Source organism: Manis javanica, chromosome X (assembly GCF_040802235.1).
Source record: "Manis javanica isolate MJ-LG chromosome X, MJ_LKY, whole genome shotgun sequence".
In the NCBI taxonomy this organism is placed as follows: domain Eukaryota; kingdom Metazoa; phylum Chordata; class Mammalia; order Pholidota; family Manidae; genus Manis; species Manis javanica.
In genome coordinates, this window is record NC_133174.1 from 13,670,367 (window position 1) to 13,693,250 (window position 22,884).

Here is a 22,884-nt window from a genome sequence, read left to right on the forward strand (position 1 = left end):
CCATCTGCTCCAGAGGAGGTCAGCTGCATAATGGCAACGAGCAATGGCTCCCTGCCCTCTGGACTGTGTGAAAACATCATGCTGGCATCTCAAACCTAGCAAGAACTATGGAGAAGATCTAGCAAGACCAGCAGTCCACCCCCTTCAGAGAGGGGACCCTGGACCCTGTCATGGCCCGTGATCAGCCATTAAAGGTGGCTCTGTCCCCTCCCTGGCGGGTAGCTGAATCCTGCCCCTGGAACACCATCACATCTGCCTTGAATGTCTCTTGCTTCGGCAGAAAGCACGAGCTTTGCCAAGCTTAAAGAAGAGACTGAGGGCTCTGTCCGTGCCTGCTTGCTGACCAGTGTCTGAATGAGTGGTCAGACTTGCCTTCCCTGTAACACACCTCCTGGTCATGGGACTGTAGGAAAAATGCGCAAGGCTCCCATCCCATCAACTGTTTCCCAATAGAATCTGACAATTCTTTGGAGGCCAAACCTGTTTAGGTCAGTTCACAACAGATTATTTCTTAGCATTCCTGAGAACACAGTTACAGCTCTGTGAGTGTGAGCCAGACCCGGCCTACACTCCCCAGAGTGGAGCCCTCCTGGGACGAGGTCTCGAGCTGAGCTGCTGCCCTCTCCAGAGAGAGCGCTTTAGGTGGTGACAAGCCTCCCCTGGGACACCAAGTATCCACACTGGACCCTGGGGTTGTAGGGGCTGGAGTATACTGGATATCCAAAATGTGACCAAACACATTTATTTAGAGTCTGCAAAGTGACTCAATAGTGGAATCAATCAGACAGCGCACAACAAAAAAGGCCATGCTTTAATTTTCTTTGGGGCCAGATGTAATCAACCCTATCTTCTATTTTCTCCCTCCCAAGGGGCAGATTCATCTGTCATTTCCTGTCCTCGTCTCCCTGCTTCCTCATTCCCCTCTTGCTGGTCAGCCCAGCTGTTACTAGCCATCCTAACTCCCTGCTCCCCTACAATGCCACCCCCAGGCCCCTGAGGCCCTGGGACAGTAGCCCTCGGTGAGAGTCCCAGCCGGGATCATCTCCAGGAAAGTCTGACAGAGAAACAATGTATCTGACAAAGTTCATAGCCTGCTGGGCTAAGAGAAACCTCCTTCTCAACTTCCTCAAACTCTGCCAAGATGGAAGCTGCCACACAGGCTGCCACCAAAGCCACTGCCCCTGTGGCCCGAACTGATGTGGAGATTAAGGAAAACAATGTCCCTGGTGTGATAGGCAGAACAGCCCCCCACCCCCCATGCCCACATCCTGAGCCTGGAACCTGTGAATACCTGGCAAAGGGACCCTGTAGTCACAGATGGAATTAAGGCTGCTAATCAGCTGACCTTAAAATAGGGAGATCGGCTGAATTATCCCGGTAGAGCTAACGTAACCCTACGGCTACTTTAAAGTCTAAGCCAGGGGCAAAGAGAAGGGAAGAGAGATGGGATGTGAGGGCAGGGCCTGCTGCAGCAGGCTTCAAGGACGGAGGAAGGGGCCATGAGCTGAGGAGTGTGGTCAGTCTCTAGGTGCCAGAAAAGGCAAGGGAAGGAACGGAATTTGCCCTTGAGTCTCCAGAAAGGAATGCAGCCCTCTCCGACACAGAGGAGCCCAGTGGGACCTGCATCGGCCTTCTGACCTACAGAAGAATAAGACAGTAAGTCAGTGTTGTTTTAAGACACTAATTTTGTGGTAATTTGTTATGGCAGCAATAGGAAATGAATACACCTAGTTATCAAATGCCATAGTAGCTTGTTTTAGGCCTAGTAAGTGATTCTTTGTTAAGTAAAACTATCTGGGCAAAGTCCACAGCACTTTCAAGCTGCCTCCCAGGAAGGCCTGGCTCTATACCATTGGCTGCCACTGGCCTCCACTCCCTCAGGCCTTACCTCCAATAAAACCAGTGACCGGGGACAGAAAACACACGTGGTTTTTGTGTCACAGGCCAATTCTAAATAGAACACTTCGTCTGTGCCATTTTTATGAGGTATCTGCTTGACACAGATCTTAAAAAAGAAAACCCACTCAGAGTTATTTCTGTAACCAAAGGTGGGCAAGAATGGGGATAGTAAAATGAGATTACTTATGAAATGAGCAATGGAAGTGAAGCCTATTCTTACCTCATTTAATCACTTAATGCACCAACTTGCAACTAAGTATGGTGATGACAATTTCCATTTCAGACCATCCCAAACCCACAGTGTGTGGGTCTGAATCTCAGTTCTGTTCTTCAATGGCCTCAAAGCCAGTACACGCCCATCTGTTCTGGTTATTTGTTTGACCAGGACCATAAACTCCAGAGACCCAGAATTCACTCCTTTGGACATGTGTGTTTTTTGTGGCAAGCAACCGAAATGCACAGCAAAACAGAATCCACCTGAAGAGACGATGGGGATGGAGACGGGCAGCCACACAGGGGTCAGCACTCCGTATTTCAACAGATTTGGACTCTCATTCCAACTAGCTGGGAAGGAGGGTTCCAACTCTAACAGCGTCCCACTGACATAGGTCTTGCTCAGTGATCCCAAGTACCCAGGTTGGAAACTAGTTAGGGCTAACAAAGGCTGGCCTAAAAAAGAAAAAGCCACGATTTCCAATGCCAGAACAGTGGGCCACTGAAGCTCTATTTTTAGCAAGTCTCTAAAGCAGCATATGGTTCCTACAATTCTCCAAATATGAAAGCATTGAAAGACTGGAGTGGCTGTGATAAGTGGGCTGGTCCCCAAATGAGTATTCACACTCTGACGAAAGCAGACAGCTGACAGTCTGGGCAGCCCCAACAGGCTTCCAAAGGGACCCGCCATTGTCCTGCAATCTCTTAACCATTAGCAATGGTTAAAATATTAAACCAAATGACAGAGGCTTTTCTGCTACCAGTTTATGATACTGGAGACTTTATGTTTTCGACTAGAGAGCATTTTTTAAGCATTTACTCCCTGGGGAGGAAGAAAAGAATCCTGAAGCAAAAACACCAGGGACAAGTACAGCCAGAGGAAAAGAAGAAAACATCACCGCCTCCGCTGCAGGGCACACAGCGGGTCAGCAGCAGTTCCCTAAAATGCTGGGTGAAAACCCTGCGGAAATGAGCACACTGGCTCCTTATCTGAGATCTACTGTGCACAACCCAGGGCACACACATGTGCTTCCTTACGTACCCAGGAGGAAGTGTGGTAAGGCTGAGCATGGACCACAACTAAGGAAGACAAAGTAGAAGATTTCTTCTGTGGCGAACCCATCTGCGGCAAGGAGACTTTGGGAAAGACGGGAAAACAGGCCAGACTGCCAGCTGTCCTAACGACAGAATGCACCCCGCACAAGGAGCCAATCATTGGTCTTTTCTTGACAAGTTCAACACAAAAGGAATGTCTGTTCATGGCTAATCAAGGGCCACAGGAAGCTTCTTGTATGCACAATAGAAATGGCACAAATGCTATGGTGTGACCAAAATTGTCCTACAGACCAGGTCACGGACAATTCTTACCTATTTCTTTAGGTCTTTCAAAAGAGAAATACTTCCAGACACATAAATATGCCTCATGAAATGGCAGAGCCCACAGCAAGGAAGGCTTTGAGGGGCACTAACTTTCCCAGTTGCTCCTGACCACATGCAAGGTGTGCAGATGTGAGTAAGTGACACTATTAAATCCTGATTTCCAGTATTGGTTTGAGGAAAGAGGACTCTGGCTCAGAGTCAGACTCCAGGTGTTGTCTTCACTCATTCAATAAATACTTTTCTTGTGTTGCCCATTCTGGCTGAGACACTGTGCCAAGTACATGATTTGTGGGGTCCATGCAGTCCCCAGTGGGGCTTCCTGGGCCAGCACGTGCCCTGTGCCCTCTCCTCAAGCAGTGACCCTTCTCCTGTGCAGCCGGACACATTGGCACCCAAGTTAGAGGCGGGGAAGGTAGGGAGGAGAGGGAAGAGGCAATGATGTCTACCTACAACAAGTCGGATTTCCTTGCATTTTCCAGCAGTCCAAGTTAAGCAAAGATGAATAAGACGTCTTGTGATGGCCCTTCAAAAAGAAATAACTCATTACCACTTGGTGATTTCTTATAAACCCAAGAAAGTGAAATTACGACTGTAGCATACATGACCTATTTTAGTCAAGCATGCTATTCCCTTCCACCTAAGCAAGAGCTCGTCAGCTCCAGGCTGAAGTCAGCATTTCCCAGGACAGGGCCTAGGACAAGATGGAGGGAAGAGATCAGGCAAAGGCTCAGCAGAGCTCCGGGCGAGCGGGGATGTGAGGCAAAGGCGCCCAGGATGGCGCTGCTGGAGCCAGGGAAGGACTCACGACTGCTGGAGACTCCTGTCATCACCACAGCATGGTGCATAACCAAACTTTGGTGCAAACTGGACAAATTACTGACTTAGCCCCCCAGAAGGAAGCAATCAATGGCAGAAGGAAAACAGAAGATTCCTAAAACAAGTGGCCAGCTGTGCAGGTGGGGAAGAGGAGGACCTGAGTCAGCACAGAAGTCGGGAGAGGCCCTGTTCCTCCCCCCATTCCTCCTCCTGCTCCTCCTTCCACTCCTGCCCTCCTCCTCCTCCCATCTCACTTTTACCCCGTCCCTCCCCCTCCTCCCCCTTCTCCTCCCCACTCCTCCTGCTCTTGCCCCCTGCCTCCTCAAGGAGTGCGGAAACTTGCTTTCCCATAGCATTCCCTAAACTAACTCTGGTTTTACTTACCTATATCCCTCCCCTAAAAGACAGCCCTAACGGGGTTGATTCAGAACTCTCCGGCCACACTGTGCCTTTAGGTGTCCTTTCCTACCACTGAAGGCCCACCACCTGGGTGCTCTTCACAGGACAATCTATGTTTAAATGGCAGCTCCCAAGGCACATCTAGCATAGAGCCAAGGGTTAGTGATGACACCTGCCTAAGGAAAGTACAGCAGACCCTGATGGTGCTTTGGTGCTCAAATTAAGGCTCATATGAGTGGGAAGAGCCTGGGAGATTGGGAACTATTGGTATTTCTCACTCATGGGCCCGACATACACATACACATGGCAGGACGAAGATATCAGATGCAAAACAACATACCAGCCCTGCTGGGTGTGACTGGAACATTCACAGGAGAGTGACCTGGTGTCAGTCACTAAATAGCAGTTCCACCTAGAGGTTCACATAGTCCTTGTGACCTGCAAATTTCCAGCAACTCTCGGAAATAATTATTAAGCCCACCAAGGAAAGCACAATCCAGTTGTAATTTCAGGAGAGAATTCGAAGTCTTGAGGTTGTGCGTATTTGAAGGGCAACTCATGGCCTACTGGGTAGGCAGGGCACCCAAGAGGTAAGGACATCCGGGAACATCATGAGCCTGATTATCTCTAGTAAGTGACTGTCAATCACAGCTCATGTCTGGGAAGCAATAGGGAGTGGTGGTAAACTGAAGCCACATGCTCACCCACCTCAACAGGGTTGCCATGACTGCAGCCAGGCAGGAATGCCAGCCCATGGTTACCAGAAGACTTGGTGTTTAAGAGCAACTAGGGACCAAAGGTGTGATGTGAAATCTCAGTCTGGTTCTCAAACATCAGCTATCCCGTATTTGTAAAAACAGCATGGGCCACTCTGAGACAGGTGATGTGGCTCTCACAGCTCCTAACAATCCTAAGGTTATTTTCTACTGAACTTCCAGGACATGCCCCACAGCAAAGACCCTTCCCACAGCCTTACTGCTCATAAGCCCAGTGTTCTCAGCACCCACTCTCAGGCCACACAACTGAGCCCAGCACTCCATTCGAAGATACTCTGAATTTGTTCGAGAGAGAAGTACTGGTTTGTTTTTGCTGTTTCTACACTCTGACAGAAGAAAAACTCTATAATTTCAGATGATTCAAATGGTCATTTTCCAAACTCTGTGTATCTATCAACAGTGATATAAACATTTGCAGTCTTTTGCCAAAGAGATGAACTCAGGCACTGACAAACAGATGCCACCATAGTTCTCACGTTTGCCCCTTCTCTCCCAGGCTTGGTGTGGGCTGCTCTGACATGGGTACCACCCACTGGGGGCTTCGACAGCAAAGATTTCGTCCTTGCAGTCCTGGAGACTGGAAGTCCAAGATCAGGGCCCCGGCATGGTCAGGTTCTGGTGAGGGCCCTCTTCCTGGTTTCCTCACGTGGGGAAAACAAGCTCTCTTCTGTCTCTTCTTCTAAAGGCACTAACCCCATCAGGAGGGCTCCACCCTCACGACAGACTCACCTCCCCAAAGCCCCACCTCCAAATACCATCACACTGGGGAGCAGGGCTTCAACATGTGAAGTCTGTGGGGACACCAACACTCAGTCCATAGCATATGCTAAAAATATCTGTGTGTATATGTGTGTCTGTCTGACTCTCTCTCTCTCTCTCTCTCTCTCTCTCTCTCTCTCACACACACACACACACACACACACACACACACACATACACACACACACAGAACAGATGAACACACAAGCTGGAGGGCCAAAGGTATCAAGAAAGGGGAGTTTGATCTGTGTACCTGCTGTGTGCACAAAATGCATGATGAGGGGGTCTTCACACCTGAGAGGGCTCTGGCACAGTGTGCTGGTGTGGCCTTATTTTGTTGCTTATTCATAACTCATTTGAGCCCCTACTATGTGTCAGGCTCTTAATCTACAGCACATATTTAAAGCTAGCGACACCAGCTCCTCTACTAGCCCCCGGGGGGAACTCCAAGGAGAAGAGCAGCTGCAAACAGCCTTCACGGAAGGCATGCGGCAAACAGACGACTGACAGAGGACACTGCCACTGGCGAGAAAGGGTGCAGACCTCAAAAAACATGGTTTGCTTTTGTGATTATTTACATGTGTGAACCCCGAGAATCACAAAGTATGAGAAACAAAGTCTGCTCTTCAGCAAGCCCGTCAGCTCTGATAATTTAATACTTTTGAAATAGACCCACAGCTGTGAGATTGGCAAAAAATGCAATGGCACGGCACAGCAGAGACTGATAATTATCTCCATGTATCCTCTTCCTCCCTCTGGAAACAGAACCCTTCCCTCCCAGAATCATGTAGACAGAATAATGGCCCCACATATGGCTATATGCTAATTCCTGGGCCTGTGAGTATGTTACCTCGTCTGGGAAAAGGGACTTGGCAGCTATGATCAAGCAGAGGATCCTGAGCAGACCCTGGGTTACCTGGGCGGGCCTGCTGTCATCACAAGGGTCTGTGAAAGATGGAACAGGGAAGCAGAAGAGCCAGAAGTTGATGTACTGACAGAGGCAGAGGCTGGAGCGATGCAGGGAAGGACCCGTGAGCCAAGCCACGCAGGGGGCCTCCTGAAGCCGCGAAAGGCAAGGAAACCGATTTTCCTCTAGCACCTCCAGAAGGAACACAGAGCAGCCGACCTGTTCTGGACCTCCCACCTCCTGAACTGGACAATAACTCTGTGTTGTTTGAAGCCACTGTGTTTGTGGCAATTTGTGAGAGCAAGAAGAGGAAACTGCCACCCCCGTGTTGGGCACGTGGCTGCCCAACTGGAGCTCACCATCCCCAGACTCACCTGCGGCTGGCACTGCTGAGCCTGCAGCCAAGTTCCTGCCAATGGGGGTAGGTGGGAGTGAGGTGGGCAATTTCCAGGTTACAGCCTTCGACAGGGGGGTGCTTCTCACCCTCCACTTCTCTCTGCCCAGGAGCTGGAAAGTGAGCTGGGCACTGGCAAGCCAGCTTCCCCCAGGCCAACAGAGGCAACACCCTAGAAATGGTGGAGAAGCAACAAGAGAGAAGGAACCTGGCCCCAGTGACCTTGCAGAGCAAAGGCATTCACTGGCCCTGAATAGCCCAGTGGTCAGCAGGCGGCAACCCGAGAGGGAAAGAGACAGCTGTGCTATCCTGAGGTCTCTGTGACAGCAATTCAGCCTAGGCCCTAACGCATCTGGGATACCTGATGGCGGCGGGAACAGAAGCAGCAGAAATGTTTCCACACTGGGAGCACACACTTTGAAAACCAAGTAGGCATTCTCTTCTAAAGCCCACACGCTCTCTCCTTCAGTGAACATGTGCTCTTGTTCATCCATTAGTTCTTTCATTTATCCATTTATTGGAAATATGTGCTGGTACAACTACTTGGGAAGGCCAGCAACCTGCAACCCTGCCGTATACCTTTAAGAACACCACGGACACATGCACCCAGAGACATTTATTTGAAGGTGACAGGAAGTCCATTCGCAGCAGCAAAAAACTGGAAGCAATGCAAATGCCCATCTCCATGAGAAAGGATAAAAACACAATGGCACATTCAAACACTGGAATACCAGACAGGGAAAATAAATGGACTATAAAATCAGAGGCAACAAGCCATCCCAAGTCTCTGCAGTCGAGATGCCTGTTTTGCAAACTATAAAACCAAGCAAAACCAGACAATATGCTTTTAGGAGATACATGTGGAAATGATAAACTATTTCTCAAAGAAGGGAAGGCTGATTTTTAAAGACTCATGATGATTGGCTTCCACAGAGGAGGCAGGGAGAGGGGTGGAGCTGCCAGCACACATCAGGGCAGGGGGTCACGAGTACGTATTTTATGATGACACCATGCACACAACACACAGTCTGTATGCATTAAATATCATCTCTGTTTTCACAACAGTTTTTAAGGCACAAAATCAAGTGAAAAGGCCTCAGACAGCTCAGTATGAAGGCAGGTTCTCATGGTGGTTTGAAGAGAAAAGAGACGTGGGGGAACCAAGCGAGCCCAAAAGACTGTGTCACGTAAAGCAGCATGTGCCCTGTCATATCACCAGCAACCACTCCACTTCTGAAAAACATCATCATGTCTCCTATTAGCGTCGATCTGAGCTTTATTGGGTTAGTTTATACTTAATTTGTGACTGTTTCAGGTTGATACCTACAAAGGAGCTTATATCTAGTTTAGTGTCTGTATTTTTGAGTAGCACCATTATGAACAAGTTTAAGGCACTTAAACAGGAATGCAGTTCTGACACCTGCTGCAACATGGATGAAACCTGAAGACATGCAAAGGGAACTAAGCTCGTCACAAAAGGACAAACACTGTACGATTCCACTTACATGAGGGACCTGAAAGAATCAAACTCATGGAGACAGGAGCAGAAACGGTGGTTGGCGGGGCTGAGGGTGGGGGCTGGCGGGCAGTTACTGTTTAATGGGGACAGAGTTTCAAGTGAGGAAGATGAGAAAGTTCTGGAGATGGACAGTGTGATGGTCGTACAACAATGTGAGTGTACTTAATACCACTGAACTGTACACTTAAAAATGGTTAAAGTGGTCAATTTTATGTTATATATATCTGGCTGTAATAAAAAAAATAAGTAAATAAAAGCTAATAAACATTTTTAAAGGTTAAGACAAAATACAGATTCTTGGAAAATATTGTCCTTGTGAAGGGAACTTCCATATTACTCACCTGAGAAACTCTATTCTGGTTTCTCTCTAGACCTCCCAACGAGGAGGGAGTTTCAGACACTGACTAAACATTGTTGTATCTCAAAAAGTTGTCTTCTGACTTGCTGTGTCCTCCTCAAATTGACACCTTTCCTTCTTTCTGGATAAACAGGACTTTTCAAGCACCCCCTTTGGTTTACCTGCTTGTTTCACTGTGTGGTTCATGAATGTTCACATCACAATCTCCCCCCAGTTTGGGAAATGAAAGTTAACTCCAGTGCGTCACTGAGTGGAACTTTAGATATCTGAGTTCCTCTGGTTATCAGATCTTATACTTTACAGGCACTCAATAAACACTTGTAGAATTTAATTGAATTCCAATATAGGGCAGTACTGAGTCACCTGTCGTTTGTCCTACCAGTGCAGGTCAGTCATGCTGACAATTTGAAAAGGTAACAAAAGGAGAAAGTGTAAGCTCCATGTTAGCTGCCAATGCTTTCTGACATGCAGCATCATGAGGTTTAAAACTTCCACAGAAAGTTGCCCTGAGAGGGCATCATAAATATTCAACCAATTTTTTGCCAGATACATGAGCTGACACTTGGTGTGCTCGTGGTGGCTGAGGAATGAGTACTTTATACAATGCTGCTCATTAACTGAACTGATGCCTCCAGAAGGCAAGACTTTGAAATGGTTCTTCCAACCTGGATCCTGGGGTTCAGCCACCCTTACCTAGTACCCTCGAAAGCTAAAAGCACAATTTTTTGAGGGGAGTATATGACAGTGACAGAAAGCTAAGCTAGGAAACAACAGGAAGTTATTACCATGACCTCTCCCTCATCAGAACAGGACTTGGACCCATATCCCAGCCAAATGTGAAGTCACATTGAGGACCCAGGGCCTTCAGAACACAGATTTTTTTCCCTGTGATTCCTGGAAAGAACCTTCCTTTAAATGCCAGTCAGGTGGGAAGTGAAAAGAGGGGTGGAGGAGGGAAGGGGAGATGAAAAAGGAACCAAACCCCAAGGGTTTCACCTCTTACTGTGTGTTTCCTAATCTCACACCTGATACTACACCAGGATTAAGCACCTCAGTACCGTGGAGTATGAAGGCCCCACCAGCAGTCTCCTTCAGAGATGTCACTGTCTCTCTCTCCCGACCTCTCTCCCCCATGCACGAGCGCACGCACACACACGCACAAAGCATACATAGCACAGAAGGGATGATAAGTCATATGAGCACACAGTTTCTAGAACTAAGACTGAAAGCAAACACGGGGATAGCAAGTGCCCTGCCAATCCACATACTATGATCCCCACGGACTGAACTTTGTTATCATCATCACGGGTCATTCCAGCCATTTGGGAGGATACAGAAACGAAAGAATGCATATAAATTGTCAGCCTGCCTATAACCCGATTTCCTTAAAGGATAAAAAGGAAAATTATGTCCATCACATCCCTACTTACAACATCAAGATATGGAAGCAACCTAAATGCTCAAATGATAGGAAAATGGTTACATAAATTAAGATTCGTGAACTTAAACATTTAGCTACTAAACACAATGGCTTTGAAAATGAGTATGAGGCTCAGTGAAAAAATGCCCAGGACATGCAACTATACAAACTCCAGTACGTGGACACAGAAGCGCAAGTACGTAGTAAAAAGCCTGCAAACACATACACTAAAAAAATGGCAGTGCTGCGCTGGGGTGTTGGATAGGTGGTCAATTTAAATTCCCTGCTTCTATTTGTCAACCCCACAATAAGAATCACTGCATATTTATAACAAACACTTCCTACCGCTGGAGAATACTGGAGCGGGATGGGCGTCGCGCCCCGCAGTCCCCGGAGCCCTGTGCGCCTCCTCCCGCACACGGTGTGAGACTGCAGCGCCCTGGCTGGGAGCTGCCCTGGGGAAGGCCACCGCGCTCTCCCTGCCTGGGCCAGCAGGAGCCCTGCCCACAGGCCCCTTCCCGGGGGCCACCTGGGCCTTATATCGCCCGGGATAGCGGATAGTTTCACCTCCGTCCAGCAGCTGCAGTACTTTTCACGGAGCAAAGGAGGCGGTGCTGAGTTGGAAATCCTGAGGCAGGGGGCAGTGCTTCTTGGGAGCAGGCCCACTGCAAGGGGCTTTCGGGACAGAGGAGGGGTTCAGAGGGCATTGGCTGGGACAGAGAGGAAGGGAGCAAGGGGGGAGGGAGGAATGGGGAGTGGGGAGGCAGAGAGGGGCTTAGTGAGGGGGAGGGGGAGGAGAAGGTACAGGGCATGGAGGCAGTGCAGAGACCTGGGGAGGGGAAAGCCCAAGGCAAGCCAGGAGCAAAAAGAGGGGGGGCGCTGAGGGAAAGGGGAAGAGAGAAAGAGCAGGAGGGAGGGAGGGCAAGGGAGGGTGGGGGCATACAGAAGAGAGGGAGGTCTGAAGGAAAAGAAAGCTTGGGGGTGAGAGAGTGGGGGTAAAAAGGGTGTGGGGAAGGGGGAGAGGGGGTGAGGGGACCGGGAGAGGCGGGGGAGAAGGCATGAGTGGGGGAGAGGCAGACTGCCGCCAGAGGAGGCCAGGGCCCTGCCCACAGGCCTCAGTGCTAACTTGACAAGCAGGGGCTGTTTTTCACAATGTCTTCATCTCTTCCTCCATTTAAAAAACCACAGTTTCCCTATAAGAGCCAGACAATGTCACAACCGTACCCCGCCCCCATGGCATGCCACCACCAACCTATCCAAACGCCCCCAAGTCACATCCACACTTTTTAAGTGCTGTCAACTCAAAAGGAGAAACCGTGTTTGGTCACATGGCTGGAAACCTCGAGGGTAAAACCCACCCGTTCCCTCACTTGGAAGCACAGGTGGCCAGGAGCCCCAGGAGCCCTTCCCAGGGGAGCCTCGTGAAAGGGACTCCAAAGGTGGATGGAACATGCTCGAAGGCTCTAGCACCACCTCACACCAACCGCCTCTTTGTCAAGAGAAAGCCGGGAGATATGGGCACAGGGTACCTCCGGGCATCCCGGCTTGGGGGTTCAAGCATCCACATTTATGGTGCCCCATAAGAGTTCCCCCCACCTGCACCCCCATCTCACTGGCTCTGCAACCCAGGGGCAGGGCTTCCTTGGGGTCACCACTGTGGCCCAGCATTGAGCACATACCTGGCACCAAGGCCACCCTCCTTAAACACAGGGGACTGGAACTGGCCACATCTCTCTCCTCAGAGAGGCAGGTGCCGAGCAGGCAACACCCACTCTAGTTGCTCAGAGTCCAGCTAATGGCAATTAGGAATGGGCCCAAATGAAGTCACTCTTAGCAAGTGCTGAACTGTGGCATGTGTCCCATGGATGAGCTGCGCAGAAAGAAGAGAGGGGACGGGGCAGGGAGGAGACAGCCAGAGGGCGGCCGGCCCATCCCTGGGTCCTGGGATTCGTGGGGCTCCTGGGCTGCACAAGAGGTCCTCGTGGCTCTGTAACAACCCCCTTCTCAGGTTAGCAGGCTCTACTTGGCTTCCTCACTTGAAGAAAGTCCTCACTACACACATGCAATACGAAAGTACGAAAGACCTAACTCAGCTGAGAAACAAGGTCTCAACTGGTCAAGATCCAGGACAAAGTTTCTACTGGTTACGAACCCAGATCACATGAGACTCAGGAAAACCCAGTAGAGTCTCCTAAGGAACTCTTCCACGGTGCACCTATCCCTCCATCAAAACTAGATAAGGAGCACCCAGGCACACAGTTCTTCCTAAGGCACATCCCCAGGGAAAGGAAATCACCAGCTAGATAGAAGTTCTCTCATCATCAATTAATAACGATGTGAAAAAGAGGGGAGGGGGAAATGACAGAAATACCTATCTCCTGGTATATGCATGAAGCTCCCTGGAAGAATTTACGAGAAAGAAAATACTGACAGCCTGTGGGAGGGTCAGCTGGAGGACTGCAATGGGAGGAGTCTTTTCACTGGAAGCACTTTTCCCCTTTTGAATTTTGAATCGTCTGGATGTATAACCTATTCTAAAGCCTAACTTTAAAAAACAACCTTAATGTTTCTCCAGCAAGCAGCTGTAGTCTGTACAGATGAACAGTGTGAGCTGCTTCCCCTTTCAAATTTTTTCCTCAGTTGGTGACACCGCTAAACCCCCAGTCTTCCCCTCAACCGTCCCAAAGCTAATTACTTCCTTTTCATTTTTTTGACAAAGGTAGCAGTTAAGCTAAAAAATCGCCATCAATTCACAAACACTCTGCCCAGCCTGCTTAGGTATCACTTGATGAGCTCACTGAAGACTGTATTTGGGTTGACACCTCTGTCCTCCATCTAATATTTTATTGAGAACTAAGGAACAATGAGAAATCACTGGTTAAGTGGTAACAAGCTGTCCCATTTTGTTTGTTGTGTTTTGGGAGGGGTTTTATGATCAAAACAGGAGAAAGGCAAGCCCACTCCTGTAAAGTGAATTCCATCCAGAAGCTAGCAGGTTACATGCTCAGGCAGAAAGCAGGGTCCACAAGAGTCCAGTGAAGGAAATGCAGATCCGTGAAGAAGCTGGCTAAGGGGAGGGAACAGACAAGCCAGGAAGGCCTTTTCCAGTTCTCATCCAAAACAAGATTCAAGCACCTCCTTCGAGCTCTAGGCACAAAAATGAGAACTAGTTGGAATAATTAGGGAGGACACTAAGCTAATTAAAGACTTTTCACAAGGGGAGTGGGTGTGTGATGGATAAAACTGGTACAGTCCCAGAGGACCAGACCTAGAACAGGGCCCCAAGTCTTCCATGTCTAGAACAGTCCAGAAAAATCCAGCAAAATCACAGGGCTGATGTTTTTGTACTGAAGTTCAAGGAGATAGTGATGTAAACTGTCAATACATGCTGCAGGTGAGTGCTTATAGACTTAAATTTCTTATACAAAATGAGTCATTAATGAGCATTTCAATATTTATAGTATTTAATCCAAGATACTGAGGAAGAAACAGCAATACAAAATGAGCAAGCACTTCATCCCACCACCCTGTCCCCCACACCTGGGAACAGACCAGCCTCCTGCAGTGGCCCCACCACTTCCCTGGCTACTGGACAGAAATCAGCCACGGCCTTTACTAAGCTTCACTTGCCGACTGGACGCAGTTCAGTGAGGATAAACATCATAGGATTTTTTGTTACTGGTGTTTTTTCTTCCTGAGGCTAAATATAAGCAGTTTATTATGAAAATAAGGTCCACAGGCTACATTTTGCTTTAAGTGTCCCCTAATGAAAACTACAGACCTGCTGAAGATATTTATCCACGAAGGAATGGTCAAGTTGAAAACCAAGTGCTCACAGTCAGCCCGTGTACGTTGGCCGGCTGCAGGAATTCAGGTGAAGAATCGCGTAACTCCATCAACCCACTATGTCTGAATTCAAGACCCAGTTTGGCAAAGCAATGTTTTCTCCCATGATTGAAATATCCTTAATGAACCCCAATACTTGCCAAGGAAGTTACCCAGGCAACTACCTTACAAATGCTTCAGAATGTAAAAGGAAATTCAGAATTCCCCCACCGGATGAAAGGGATGTCACCCCAGGAGGTGGCTGGAGGGAAAGAGCAAAAATGAAGTGCCTCCCAAAGGGAACATCCACCAGAAACATTTAAAAGCAAAACCACGTGCCTCTTCCTACATTCCTATGGCATCTTAACTAGGATCCTCGGACTTCCGTCACATGTTCTCCAAAACAGTTGAGCAGTCTGGGAACCCCCAGCAGACCTGGATTCTAATCTTCAAGTTAAGAACTTATCAGGGAGGGGTGACGAAAATGTTTTCGAAATAGGTAACAGCACTGGTTGCACAACACTGTGAATATACTTAATGCCACTAAACTGTGCACTTGAAAATGGTTGAAAAGGCAGATTTTCTTACATGTATTTTATACCATAATTTTAAACCTAATGTAATATACTAAAAACCATTGAGTTGCACACCTTAGATGGGTGAGTTGGAAGATATGTGAAGTCTACCTCAATAAAGCTGTTATAAAAACCTGGCGGGGCAACAGCCTGTGGGAAGATCCTCACTGGGAGAAGCAGGAGCCTGACCTTACTGAGCACCCAACGTGCTAGTTCTTTCATATTGGAAGGGAATTGGGTTCTGCAGCTAGGAGACTGCGTCACTTTGCCTCTCTGAGCTGCATTTGATCACCTGATGGTGTGGGCCATGACTGCCAAGGACCTTGCCAGCTCTTCAGTTCCAGGGACCAATGCGTCAATGGCAGAAGGACCCATCCATCACCTGGCAGCTGGCATATAAGCACATCCCCCTAGGAAGGCAAAACATCAGGGGAGCCAAACACAGGAGAAAGAAGTTTAACAGCTTCACGACCTAGGTAATGACAGAAGAGGGGCAAGAGCTGTGCTAAGACACTTTCCACTCAAAGAACAAAATGGTGAGAGTGTGCCAAAGGGAAGTGCTCTCCAGCAACTTCTGGGTTCATTCATAAAACAAAGGCTGTGGCTACAGAGAAAAGCCTTGCGTTCTAGAGCAACTGATGGTGAAGGAAGGAAATGGTGTTCCCACCATCTATATAACACTCAGAGCCTCTGGGGCCAGAGAACTGTTGCGGAGGCTGTCCTGGCACCGGACGATGCATAGCAGTGTCTCTGACCTCTGCACCCCCAGTGCCAGCCGACTGCCCCCCCACAATGAGCTGTGAGATCCAAGTGTCTCCAGACAGTCCCAATGTCCCCTTGGGAGACATATCACGCTTGGCTGAGAACCACTGCCAGGGAGAATTTTCTACCTTGAACTTGTAATTCGTTATAGAAGCCACAGAACACACATGGCATTGCCTTTCTGATCCACTGCAGTGCAGGCCACCATGAACTGTGAGCAAATAGGCCCTGTCTGCCTGGGGAGTTTTACAGAATTGCACACACACTCCTGGCAGCCAGTAGCCTCAGAGAATTACAGCTAGTAATCGGCCTTGAGTGCAAGGGTTACTCATTCATTCATTCGGTAACATATGGCACTTACTGTATGCCAGGCAATGAGCCAGGGTGATGTAATTGGGACACTCAGTCAGAGACGAACTGACTTAACAGAAGGCAAAGTGTTGTACAGCCACCTCTGGAGCATGCCTCCAAAAATGAATGAGGGGTGTGACAGGCTGAACAACAGCCCCCCGACAAAGCTGTCCCCACCACCTGTGAATATGTTACCTTGCATGGTAAAAGGAACTTTGCAGATGTGACTGAGTTAGGGATCTTGAGATGGGGAGGGCATCCTGGATTACCCAGGTGGGTCCATATAACACAACAGTCCTTACCAAAGAAAGGCAGGAGGGTCAGAGCAAGAGAGAAGGAGATGTGAGGACAGAAGCACAGGTTACAGTGGTACACCACAAGTCAAGGAATGTGGGCCGCCTCTAGAAGGTGGGAAGGGCAAGGAATGGGTTCTCCCCCAGAGCCTCCAGAAGGGGCACAGCTCTGCTGACACCTGCATCTCCACCCAGAAAAACCCATTATAGACCTCTGGCATCCAGAAGTGTAAGATCACAAATTTATGTTGTTTCAAGTAGTGAATTGTTAAAGCAGCAAGAGGAAACTAATACAGGAGACTAGAAGGCAGAGAAGAGAGTGAAATCCGTTCCCATCAAGGGAACAATGTGGGAGAGGCTCAGACACCTGAACGAGCGTGGAACTAGAAAGGTGAGGAGGGGTGGCTACTAAGCTGCAGGAAGGCTCTGCTAAGTCATTCATTCCTGCTCTAGGCAGGATCTAAAGCTTCTGTGGAAGGGTAGAGACATGAGGCTCATTCCAGAAACATTTGGGATTTGACAGTACATTGGAAAGGGGCTGCGAGAGGGGAAAGGGGAAGGAAAAAGAGGCAAGGCAAACAGTGGAACACCCCTGGAAGTGACAGGAAAGTGACTTCCCCTCGAGGGAAGTAGGGAAGCTAAGATCCAGGACAGGTATTATGGAGGAGAAATGCTAAGCTCAGCTTACAACGTGCTCTGTTTGAGTTATCTAAGACACCCTTGGGTGAAGTTAGCTAAAAGGTTAGGAATAAGAATTAACTCAACCATACTAATTTTAGGCTTCCCATGAGCCAGGCACAGGGACACAATGACCAGACAGGTGCGATTCTGGCCCTCCATAAATGTGGGAGAGGGAGACAGGACAACCAGTAGCAAAGTGGTATAAGAAAGACACTGGCCCAGCTACTACTGGCTTGAAACATGGACGGGGCCACCAGCCAAGGAATGCAGAACTCCAGAGGCTGGAAAAGGCAGGGAAAGGGACTCTCCCCTGCAACCTCTAGAAGGGGCCTAGCCCTGCTCACCTCTTGATCGCAGCCCAGTGAGACTGTGATGGGCTTCTGATGTCCAAAACTTTAAAGATAATAAACGTGTGATGTTTTTAGGGCCCAAGTGTATGGTAATTTGTTAGAGCAGCAATCAGAAACTAATACAGGTCAACCATGAACAAATATCAAAAACCCCAATAATATCAACGACATATTTTTAATTTCCCTTCTAACACAGATGGAGGGAAAAGAAGGACTATGGGAAAGGCCTGTATGATACTCTGGTAAAAGACCAAGTGACTGACACTGAGATGGGCCAAGTGATGTCACTAATGCCCAGGTCTTGGAGGTCATGGAAGAATCAACCCGAGAGCTTTGTTCTGAATCAGAAGCATATTTTTCTCCTTCTCCAAGGTCATGGGTCACTTATAACAGCATCCTATGTTATGGCCCGAGTGCCCATACCCTCTTCAGTGGCCCATCCATCCTGGACCTCGGCTTCCTCACCAGCAAGGCAAGGAGGTTCTACGCTTGACCTTGACCATGTGTCAGAACCCCCTGGAAGGTGCCTTCAAAGACAGATTGCTGGGCTCCACCCCCAGAGTTCCTGATTCGGTGGGTAGAATTGGGGACAGAGCATTTGGGTCCCTAACAGGCCCCCAAGACCCCAGGGAGGCTGCTGCTGCCAGCGGGGGGACTACACTCTCAGAACCACTGCAGTAGACGCTCTCCTCTCCCACTGAAAAGATAGTATTTGCCTGCCCTGCATCTTTCCTGTTAAAAGTCAGCAGCTTCTTGGTCCTCAGCAGCTGGCTCTGTGTTACTCTGCACCAACTCCCCTGGTACAGCATTTCAGTTGTCCATTCTGCCTAACACTGAACAGTCCCCAGACTAGAGCTGGCTGATATTAAGGAAGTAGCCACAGAATATACCTAGAAAGACATTCCCTCCTAACTCCCGCATTCCAGGGCCCCACTTACCACTTCGTTAACTTGGAGATGGAGAAAAGCAGCCCCTGTCATCCAGGAGCTGGCCAGGCACTCTCCTGTTGAACATGAACAATTTCCCAGAACAGCAGCATCAGACAAGGCCGCCCTGTCACTGGGATGGGCCAGACCACTCCGTAGCCACGTCTGAACACCAAGAGCAAGTGAACCTTGTCCAAACATCCCCCAGTCCCGGCTCTTCGGAGGGACTGCTGCTTCTTCACCAGTCACAGCCTTTGTCTAGTCTTCCCAGCTTCTAGATAAGATTTATTCAGACATCCGACCATGAAAAGACTCCTGCTTCCTGACAGCATCCAATCCAGGCAGCGCCTGGCTTCCAGCTTCCCACAGCCCCTGACACAGGCTGATGGTACGTGTGCTCCTGTCTAAGAGCCCCTCTCCACACTGCCCCGCGCTTCCTGTGGCCAGCATTCTCCCCGCGCTGCAAGGAGGGGAACAGGCTTGCTCCACTCTGGGTACACTGGGGGGTGGGGAGGGGTGGCTACAGGGCAGTGATGACTCCTACTTATTCTCAGGTTCCTGCTCAGTCTCCTCAAAGAAACTGTCCTTACCTCTCGGCACCCTAAGTCAGATTCCCCCTCTCTCATCTCCTGAGACCTGTCGTGGCTCATAATTACATATTGGTAGGAACACTGCATTCAGCCTGCCTCTTCCACTACAGTGAGAAGCCCAAGCCAGCAGGTGAGTGTGTGTGGTGCACCTGTTCACAGCACAATGCCTGGCACAAAGTAGGTGTTCAATAAATACTGGATAGCTAGATGGATGAATACTGACCACTGGATGCAACCTACTTTAAAACAGTTACAAATGCAAGAGTTGATGAGAATGTCAGTTATGCAAACACGGAATTGAAGTGGTCAGAGAAGAAACAAAGATCTGTGCAACCAGGACTGTAGCCAGGCTTTGCCTATGCCACAATGGCTATAAGGGATGGGGTAAAGGTCATGAACAAAAAAGGTGGAGCCTTTCCTTCTATTTCTAACTCCAGACTGCTGCTATTAGAGGCCAACTTGTTACATTCATTTTAGCTTTAGTTTAGCATAAAGCGGTCTACCACCAAAACAATACATTGCTAAGAACAGTACAAACTTTGTTGTTACTCTGGAATTCTTTAAATGAAAATCATCTGCTGGGCTTGCAAATCTTTCACTATTCACAGACTTGGATCATAATAATATTTGTGCAGTTGTAATTACAGGAGGCTTTCCCTATATCTGGTACTGTAGGCATCTCCCTGCCAGCTCAGGGGGACCATTCTGAGTGATCTTTTTTGTAAGAGGCCATTTCACAACTAACTGGCTTCATTTCAGAGATAGGGATTTGATGCTTCTCAGTTATTTTTCAGATCAAAGACTTTATCATAGTTTTATTGTGTTAGCCATCAACAGAAAAAAATATTTATCAGGTCAGGTAAGAATGCAAGTGTATCAAATCAATAAACTGGACAAACCTCCCTGAAAACCAAAGAGACTTGGGGGACCGGGAAGAAGGTGTGCCTGAGTACACACACCTGCTTCAGAAATGGCCCTGTCAAGTGGCTCCATGGAAAGATATACAGAATCAATTGTTCAACACCTGTACTTCATCACAAATATGTTGCTGAAGATGCTATAGAAAACAGCAGGTGATCTTTAGCCACAAACCACTAGAAGCACCTTAAATCCCACTGTAAATTTTAATGAATTAAATGACAGCATTCATTTTAATCTTATCGCCTCTAAGTGTTAACACCTGACATAAATGAAAAGCACTTTCTGCACCCACACTCCCACCCCCACTTTTGTAACAGTTACAGTAAAAAAAAAAAAAAAAGACCAAACTTGAAAGGACTATAACCTGCAGAAGCACTCTCAGAGTTTCTTAGGAGGTGCTGGATAATGAAAACAGTTCTGGCTTGAATGAATAACAGGTCTGTTTGTCCTTAAATGAGACTTGGTCCTCTTCCCACTAAGATATAGAAAGCACAGTCCAGCCACCAGAGAAGACTTTTGGATCTAACTTCTTTTTTCGTGCAACCCTCTTGGTGACTCACCCAAAAAGAAAGATGATCATTTTTGGTTACCTCAGGAGAAACCAATCTGTTACGAAAATGATTGGTGGTGTTTAAAGTACATACTTTTGTTAATGAACTAAATCATCTTATTAGGTGCCACAGCAAAACAAGAGGGCTGAGCTAGGTGTCTGTCTTCCACTGAGTAGGAGGGTTTCATACCCCCTTATTCATTCATTCACTCATTCATTCATCCAGTAAATATTTAGGGCCTGCTCTGTGTCAAGCACCAAAGAAAACACTGCTGAGCAAAACGGTGCAACACAGCGCTGTCCCCTACGGTCGTGGAGCTTACAGTAGGGGAGATAAATATTAAACTCAAATGAATATGTAATGCTGCTATACAAAAAGAAAAGGTGCTAAAGGAGAGAGGGTAACAGAGAGGAACTAATTTAGACTGGGGGTGGCTCAGGACTTAGAGAAGGGCACTCAGAAAAAAGTGACATTGAAGCTGAGAGACCATCATTTTACCACTTTAGGAAAGGAAAATCATTTTGGCAAATGACCACAAATAGGATTTTAACTTTGCCTGTCAACAGCTGAGGGAGTTAACCCTCCCCTTTCCCAGTGCACCGGTCTTCAGGAGCATCATCACTCGGGCCCACCTACCCAAATCGTATTACCTAACACAGAAAGGTCTCACTTTATTATGGTTTATTATAATATCCAGCCTTCCTATGCCTGGCCTAGAAACACCCCAAAATAATCTGCCAGAGGCATGAAAACCAGAGACTGGCTGCCAGCAAGAGTATCACCTGGGTGGGCCAAACGTTTAAAAGCACAGGCAAAGAGACGTCCTTGTCCCATTAAAATGACAGGTCCCCAGGGCAAGGTGGATCCATACTAGGGGGTCTATACCAGGTGAGACCCAGGGGGCCTAATGGTTAGTTGCCTACTTGGACCCGGATCAAATAAATCAAGGACTGGATCACCTTTTCCAGTTCCCCAAGCCTGCAGACTTGAGATGTGGGAAGTGGCCTCAGCATCACGAAGCAGAGAGCTCACCCAGCTGGGAGAAGGACCGCAGGCAGAGCGGATCAGGGCGGGGAGGAAGCGGGGCGCCAAGGAAGGCGCATCAGGCGCTCAGGACCCGAGAACTGCACGCCAGGCCGGCTTCTGGGGCGTTTCCCACCCCTCACTCCCACTCCAACCACGTCGGTCCCCCAGCCAAGGCAACCCGGCCCCTCGGCCGCCCCGAGACCCGGAGATTTGGGCTTCCCCCACGCGGGGTCAAGCGGGTACCGCGAGCCCCACGCAGGGCCGGAGCCCACCAGCAACCTCACCAGCGCTGAGGAGAGCTCCCTGGGACCAGAAAATGGCCAAGACCAAACTCTCCCCGCCTACCCGAAGAACCAACCACACCCCCTGCGTCCCTCAGCCCCAGCCGCCCGGGGCTGGCCCCCGCGATCCTCCATTCAGGCCCCCACTGGGTTTCCGCCGGCGCCGCGCGGGCTCGGCAGGGACACGGGCGCGAGTGTGAGTGAACGGGGGTGCGCGAGGCACGCAGGGTGCCTGCCGCGATGTCACCCGCCAGGACCTGCCCTCCGGGCGCCCTCCCATCTCCACAGTCCTGGAACAGGCACGCCGTCCCCGGGGCGAGATGGGCACCTGGGCGCCCGGGTGCGGGCGGCCCCCCACTCACCCATTGGCGTCGAGCCGGGCCGGGCCGGGCCGCTGAGGCAGCGTGAAAGTTGGCGGAGGCGGGCGCGGGGGCCGGGGCGCCGCGATCGCTGCGCGGGGCTACGGGCGGGCGCGGGGATCGGGGCTCCGGGACCGGGGTTCGGAACGCTGCGGCAGCTGGGCCGGCTTCCTGCTCAGTCGCGGCGGCGGCCGCGGCTCAGCGCCGCCCGCTGCTGCCTCTGCTGCTGCTGCCGCTGCTGCCCCGGGGCGAGTCCTGCTGCTGCTGCTGCTGCTGCTGCTGCTGCTGCTGCATCGCGGCCCGCTGCGCCCGGCTGCGCCGGGTTTCCTGCTCCCTGCTAGTGGAAATTGCGAAAAAAAAAAAAAAAAGCGCCGCCCAGCTCAGTGCCCAGCAGCCGCGGCCGCGCCGCCCGCTCCGCCCCCCCACGCCCGCTCCGCCCCCCCACGCCCGCTCCGCCCCCCCCACGCCCGCTCCGCCCCCCCACGCCCGCTCCACGCCGCCGCCGCGTTGCTCCTGCGGCTCCGCCTGCCGGGGACGCGCGGCTGCCGGGTCC

The 22,884-nt window shown here is 49.6% G+C and overlaps 1 protein-coding gene across 5 annotated transcripts in view; it reads right to left on the bottom strand.

Moving 5' to 3' along the window:
- Window positions 1-22,683, bottom strand: part of SH3KBP1 (SH3 domain containing kinase binding protein 1) — a 309,921-nt gene extending 287,238 nt beyond the window's left edge. For all 5 annotated transcript variants that reach the window (XM_073227329.1, XM_037020504.2, XM_037020499.2 and 2 more), the window contains exon 1: window positions 22,335-22,683. Coding sequence is in view for 4 of the 5 variants with exons in the window: in XM_037020504.2 (XP_036876399.1) it covers window positions 22,335-22,338 (4 nt within the window). In the remaining variant the exon portion in view is untranslated. The remainder of the gene's footprint in view (window positions 1-22,334) is intronic.
- Window positions 22,684-22,884: the final 201 nt, after the last annotated feature.